The 7,288-nt window shown below is 31.1% G+C and overlaps 1 protein-coding gene across 2 annotated transcripts; it reads right to left on the reverse strand.

Annotated features, from left to right (window-relative positions):
- Positions 1 to 4,225: 4,225 nt before the first annotated feature.
- LOC140815186 (uncharacterized) lies at positions 4,226 to 7,071 on the reverse strand. 2 transcript variants are annotated; one of them, XM_073174306.1, is made up of 3 exons: positions 6,520 to 6,686; positions 5,708 to 5,976; positions 4,226 to 5,120 (listed from the first exon to the last, which is right to left on the reverse strand). In XM_073174306.1, the coding sequence occupies exons 1-3, from the start codon at positions 6,569 to 6,571 to the stop codon at positions 4,458 to 4,460; spliced, it is 984 nt and encodes a 327-aa protein (XP_073030407.1). In that variant the 5' UTR covers positions 6,572 to 6,686; the 3' UTR covers positions 4,226 to 4,457. The 2 variants fall into 2 exon arrangements, with proteins under 2 accessions (XP_073030407.1, XP_073030406.1); XM_073174305.1 differs by lacking the exon at positions 6,520 to 6,686 and adding an exon at positions 6,712 to 7,071 and having other exon boundaries at positions 4,231 to 5,120.
- Between the last annotated feature and the right edge of the window lie 217 nt (positions 7,072 to 7,288).

A 7,288-nucleotide genomic window follows, 5' to 3' on the forward strand; every position in this document is an offset into this window, starting at 1 on the left:
GTTCAACCGGTCTAGAGGCTACATTCAACCGGTTTCATAATGTAGAGCCATCCTACCGCTGTGTTTATTTTACTCTAGCTAACCGGTCGAAAGAATTTAAAGTAGTGCACAAAGTTCAAACCATTGAGTCCCAACAACACTGCAAATGGTCATATTTAAGGTTCCCCATAAGGATATTATAAATCAACAATACAGATGAAACTTTAAAATAGAAAGATTGCAAAAAGGTCTTACAAACTCTCGCATGAAACAAATCTGCAGTTATGGACTTAAAATCGCAAAAACAGGAAGGATATTAATGATAACTAAATTATAGTTGCAACGACTGATGATGACATGTACATATTTTAAGGAAAAAATTCCAGTTATCTTTAAACAGGAAAATTCAAAAGGTGCTATAAATAGAGGGATGCTAAGAAAAGTTGAAGTTACAGAAATTCACAAAAACATACATTCAAGCTTACAATTTCTGAAAAGATAGTCCTCGCATCGAAGAACATTTATGAGATCTTCAAGGGCCCCTGTCAAACCACTTGACTGTTTATGTATAGAAAGTTTGAAAAAACGTTCGACAGTTTGAATATGAGGATTAACTTATCTCAACCATTTGAATTACTAGTAGTTTCAATTTAGGCAGTAAATAAGTCTTAAAACTGAGATGAATTGTTATAAGTTTTGTAAAACAAAAGTTTTCAAGTGAAAACCTTCCATAAGTGGAAGAAAAAATGATGTAGGAGTTTGAATATTCGAACATCTATAAACTTCACTCGTGTTACTTCCTTACTGAATTTACTTATCTTGTTTAAATTACCTTTTTGAGCATAAAGTAGTCATAAGATTCATCGGATTGTTTTCGCACAATTTGTGGTTCGACCGTTTCTTAAATGTAAAGAAAATTTGGTCTTGACATTTAACAACATCAAGACCGATCGCACTATATTTGACGTGGTTTATAACAATTTTTTTTTAAAATAGTTTACTCACACTCTTTAAACTCTAACACAATCCTAACAAATGGTATCAGATCGGTTTTTTCTCAACCTATGATATTCATATACTCGTATGGCTTCTTTCAATAAAGTTCCTATGTTTTCAAAAGAAAATTATGATGATTGAAAATTCGCATGCAAGCACACTTATCTGCAAAAGACGATGACATGTGATATGCCATCATTGATGGTACAATGAAAATCCTAGAGACAAACACAATCATTTCCATAACTGAAAGTGCTTTACAGATGGTGGAAAAACACATATCTGAATGGGCAGTTGAAGACAAGAAAAAGGTTAACCTAGACAACAAAGCCAATGATATCCTTTATAAAACTTTAGATAAAAACATGTTCCGTACAATAAAAACTTGTTCTACACCTAAAGAGATCTGAGAGAAGCTAACCCAACTATGTGAAGGTAATGACCAGACTAAGGAGAACAAGCCAACTGTGGCTATCCAGAAGTTTAACAATGTAAAAATGAAGCTCGAAGAAACCCTCAGTGAGTTTGATGAACATTTTAGTCTAACTATTTAGTTTATATTGATCCTGCATAGAATGTTTCTTCATTTACTCAATTATCTTTTAGTGCAATTGGTCTTCAGCTATCAGTTTGGTGGACATTGATATAAGTTAGGCTTCAAACGAATTTTATCTTAGTAATTTCACTTTATCTCATGATTTGTTCGGTTCAATTTACCTCGTTATGAGTTCAGTTTGGCTCAATTTACTAAATCACCAAAATTTGATTAATCCAACATATTTATTAAATAATGTTTGCAATCCCTTACAAAATTGCCCCTTTAATTTTCGATATTTGGGAGAAAGATTTCTATTGAAAATATAAAAAAAATATTTAATTTTTATATTTGAAGAAAATATTTATATTGTAAATATAAAAGGATGCAAAGTAATTGTTTAATTTGATTCGAAGGTGGAATCTGCCAAAAATATAATATAATGGTGTAATGTGCCAAAATGATTATAATACAAGGTGCAAGTTTACAAAAACCCCAAAAATATGCATCACACAAAAGTTATTAGTCCTTCAACTTCAATAATAAAGTATGTATAGATAAACAGAAAATATAGATGTCAAAATTTTTTCTAGAGCTAGGCACCAAAAATCTATACAAATCTCTTGTATATATGACCAGGATTTGAATTTTTATTCTTGAATCAAAATGATTTGAAAATCTTGAAAATAATTAATTGTATGAAGTAAATTATCAATACAAATGATATATCATTATTTTTAAAAATTTAATAGATATATAAGATATTACCCAGTTTTCTCAATACACTACTGCTGCCCACCAAACCTAATTGCTAAATTAAATCAAAGTATACTTCTTGTGTACTTTAAAGTGAACAAAACTCTATCATATATTATTAAAATGATTGAATTAAGTTTTAATATTTTTTATTTAATAATAATAATCGATAATAAATTAGTTACCTATCAATTAACAGAAAAAACAAAAGTGATCATTAAGTTGGTCTATATAGGTTTTTAATACTCTAATAGATTAAAATATGGTTTTAATACGATATTTTAATTTTAATTTTTTTTTGTGCATTTTTAGTCTATCTTTTTCTTCGTATATTATTGACATGACGCTATATATGTTGAGAAAAAACTTGTGTGAGATAGTCTCATAGGTCATATTTTATGAGACGGATCTCTTATTTGGATCATCAATGAAAAAATATTATTTTTTATGCTAAGAGTATTACTTTTTATTGTGAATATCGGTATGATTGACCAGTCTCACAGATAAAAATCGTGAGACCGTCTCACAGGAGACCTACTCTATATGTTGATAATATTTTTTTTCACGATAGCATGGATAAGGAAAAAAGTTAGTAATTAACATTACTGATATGACACTATATATGTTGATAATATTATTTTTTTCATTACGCATGAGGGAAAAAGTTAGTAATTATTCTTAGAAAATCAAATTAAAAGTCTACTTAAAAGAAACATTTTACTTTTCCAGTAAAAAGTAATTTACCAAATAACTAAATGAACAAATAAAATTGAGACAATGTTTCCACGTGAAACGGGTCCAACAAACTTTGGCATTTTCCTTAATAAGAGTTTTGTCTCTGATCAAGTCTTCTGCAAGTCATTTTTTTCTGTAGCAATTCTATCATCAATATAATCCTATTATAAATGTTTTGTGGGGGACAGATTATCTTTGGATTTATTTCCAAATTTTTTTATTCAAACATAATTTATAAAAAACACATTAAACAATACATATATATATATATATATATATATATATATATATATATATATATATATATATATATATATATATACATATATCAAGTAATAATACTAATAATAATAATAATATCAAGGTGTGAAGAACTTTAAAAATCTTAGAAGATAAGTTATTGGAGTAAATAGTAACAATTATATTAAAATATTTTTTAAGAGAAAAAGTATAATATTTTGTTCCATTTCATGATAAATTGAATCTCCAAGAAATAAAACCAGATACACCATAGTATTACTAATATATATCATTCGTATGGAAGTGAAAACTACACGCACAAAGCTGCAGAGACAGAGTACACTTGGGATCTTGTCAGTACTATGAAACCAAAAACTTGGCACAGAAATTTAGCAACCCCGTTGCTTATGGAAATCAATTCTATTGTAGTTTAGATAATATTTTTGAACTTTAACTTTTGAGTTTGATTTACCATATTGTTCATAGGACATCTACTCTATGAGCAAATCTATTTATTTAATAAATTATATTTAAAAAAATCAATTCGATCATTAAATTATATATTAGGTTTCTTCAATATTTCATTCAATATGAAAGTAGTTTATACTTTCACATTTTTTTGTGACATCTTAATTAAAAATATTTGATTTCTCTAAATTGGAAAATAAAATAAAATAATTATGTGATATCTGTTACATTGATAATTAACTCACTAGCACTTATTTTATTAATAATTCTAACACAACTTTATAAGCTAAAAAATATAAGAATATTCAAAATTTATTCTCTCTATCTCTCCTTTAATCTCCAAATTAATCAAAAAAAAAAAAAAGTTTAGACTGAAATTATAGCTAGCTACACAAACCAATAGCATCCCATTTCAGTTTAGATTTCTAATCTTAATTACTGCATTTGAAAACAATAATTTCTTGAAGTATATGGCTAATATTAATAGCCCTTCAAATTTAAAGAGGAGCTTTTAGTATTGCAATTGCTTCAATTGTGCTACAAATTCCAAAACATTGAAAAAAAACAAGAAAAGAAAACCCAAAAACCCTAATAAGCAAACAAATCACATTAAAATTCTTCACCATAAAGTTAAATGTGCTTAAATAAGAGACTTAACATATTAGCACTAGCTAGGCACATAATATAATCAGTGAATTATTTATATATATAATGTATATGCATCAATATATATTATATATATTATCAGTTACTTGAAATGACTGTTGTAGTCCTTGCTTGCCTGATCTGATATTGAATTCCAATCCCACAATCTATCCGAGTAAGCGGCCTCAATCGAGCCCGGAATCACGTTCAGAGCTACCTGTTGCTGCTGCTGCTGCTGAGGCTGAGGCTGAGGCTGAGGCTGCAATGTTGTGAAGTGGGAAAGGAGACCGGGGACAATAATATTGTTAGAGAAGTGGTGGTTTTCTTGATTTGTTGAGTAAGTATTCACCAATTTGTGGAGATCATCGATTGCATGTGAAGAAGATGGATTTGCAAATATGGTAGTGCCAATTTTTTGGGAATAATTCTGTAGAAGAATCATCCTTTCCCTTTCTACGGAACTTGGAGCCGCTGCATCAATGGTGGAAGCCATGTGGAGTAATGGATTATTAAGGTTGTAAGAGTTGGGATTCGAAAGGGCAAGTGATGTTCCAACGTTTGTGCTGCTACTAGGGCTCGACTCGCTCATGATTCCTTCGGTTTGGAACGTTTCGATTCCAAGATTCATGGTTTCTTGTGGTATTTGTGTTGATTGTGACCCTCGTGAGGAAGACGAAGACGAAGCTTTTGTAGGGAGGGAACGAGGGAGAGATGGATGGTCTTCGACTCCAGCTCGTTTGTAGACTCGACACAGAGAAATTTCCGCCTGAAAATAGTAAAAAAATAAGTTTCGAATTGTTAAGATCAAATGAAGTTAAAAGGATATGAAAGAAGTGCTTGAAATTTGAATGAAAATGCTGTCTTGCCATGTCTTTGGTCACGAGATTATTTATAGAGTTAGAATTTGCAAACTTCTATTCATAATAATTAAATAAGAACAGAACTGAAATAATTTTCATGTGTCCTAATAAATTAGTTAAATTATTAATTCTTGCACTTTTTTCATGTGAACCCTTGCGTTATAAATCATGAAATAAGCTAAATACTGAAATTAGGACATGACTCTTTACATCTTGGCATGGATCTCAAGAATTCACATAGTAATTAATGAAATGAAGAATGAAATCAGTTGTTCTTCTTATATACTTAATTTCATGGGATATATTGATCTAAGGACATTTTTCAGAGTGAGGTTTTCAACAAAATCAGAAACCAGAAACATAAAATTCTTTTGAAAGAATTTTCTTTTCGAAAAACCTATATATATATATATATATAGTAAAATTTCATTCTTGTTTTTCTATACACTTATTTCCACCATTATTGATTATATGTTCCTGAACTATCTAATACCTTCTGCAGGCGTTCGGTTTCTTGGTGAGGCAGTCGGTATTCATTCATGATCCAGCTAGTTCGGATACCTTTCGGAGCCTTGCCGGAATAGAAAACAAGGGTTTTCTTCAGGCCAATAGACCTCAAATTCTCGCTTCTAATCATTCTATCTGCTCCAGTTGCCTTCCAATATCCAGAAGTTGTCACACGATTAGGTCGATCCCCGTTGCGATACTTCCTATCCCTAGGCACATAGAAGTACCATTCTTTCTCCCCTATTGCAGCTAAAGCTGAGAGATTTAAAGCAAAAGAAAAAAAAATTAATTTAGCACCATAAATAACACACATACGTACACACACTTATAATGAAAAGTAAAAATAATCAAACGTATTGAGACAATATGTAGTTTTAGTAAGCAAGAACATAACGGAGTAAAATAAATTTGTTTGACCGGCAGTTTCTTCTATTTTCTATGATCAATTGTAATGTTCCATCAGAACAAACTTGTAGATAGAAGCTCTTGAAAGTTATTTCCATATATGTTTGTGAAAAAATGAAAGTCAAAAGGAAAAAAAGGGCTGATGCTCTCCAATCGCTTATCCTGATCTACCTCTAGAAACTGGTTACTAAAAACCCATGAAAATGCTCTGTACAGCTTGCAGAAAAGTGGAAATCAAGTAAGATAAGGGGGTGATCATTTTTGGTGATTCAACCATGCCAATTCGTCAGCATCGTGCTAAAAGCCCTTGAATTGAAACTAGTCCACATGCTTGTAGAAAATTGAAGATCAAGAAAGAGAGAAAAGGGATGAATTTCAAGTGATCGTTTATACCGATCCATCGCAACAATTCGACCAGCAAAAGCCCTTGTCTACACGCTTGCATAAACTGAAAATCAAGAAATGAACGGGAGGGTTGAACTATATAGTAGTTCTACTACTCCCAAGGTTTCTTTTAAAAGGTAAAAACACGCATAGAATTCATTCACACATATAAACATACACAAAAAGCCAAATAAAATATACCAGGAAGTTCCCAAGGGTCATAGCGATAAAGGTCTAAAAACGTGATAAGTTCCACATTAAAACGCTTGCCCTCAACCTTACGGCGGAGGTAGAATTCAACCAGCTCTTCTTCGGTAGGATGGAACCGAAAACCCGGCATCACCATATCATGCTGGTGCTGATCATCTTCTTGCTTGTTAACATTTTCATGATCTTCTTGATTATTGTTCATGGCTGCTGCATTAATGGCCATACAATTCTTGATCCAGACCTTTTATACATGCATGGAATGACGTGCAAGTGGGGAGAGTGGTTTTTAGACAATATCTAGAAGAGTTGTGGAGAGGAAGAAGAAAACGGTGAGATGAATAGTCGAGTTCGAGGGCCTACAATCGGCAAGATTTATTGAATATTAGGTATTTAAAATGAGAAAGGGACAGAACATATACAGGACAGGGTGGCCAAGTTTCATTGCGGTGGGTTTGGACCCTTTTTAATTCCGCCATTAATTTTGTTATATTCGAAAATTATGGGGTAGGTTTTGGTTAAAACTTCAGTAATATTTTTTTTTAATTTTATTTTGTGCTTTCTAATATAA

Source organism: Primulina eburnea, chromosome 15 (assembly GCF_022965805.1).
Source record: "Primulina eburnea isolate SZY01 chromosome 15, ASM2296580v1, whole genome shotgun sequence".
In the NCBI taxonomy this organism is placed as follows: domain Eukaryota; kingdom Viridiplantae; phylum Streptophyta; class Magnoliopsida; order Lamiales; family Gesneriaceae; genus Primulina; species Primulina eburnea.

Coding starts and splice junctions, on each gene's coding strand:
- LOC140815186 (XM_073174305.1), bottom strand. CDS start 6,943: ATGGCCATTAATGCAGCAGCCATGAACAATAATCAAGAAGATCATGAA. Junction 5,977..6,711: donor TGACCCTTGGGAACTTCCTG/GTATATTTTATT, acceptor TAAATCTCTCAG/CTTTAGCTGCAATAGGGGAG. Junction 5,121..5,707: donor AAACCGAACGCCTGCAGAAG/GTATTAGATAGT, acceptor TACTATTTTCAG/GCGGAAATTTCTCTGTGTCG.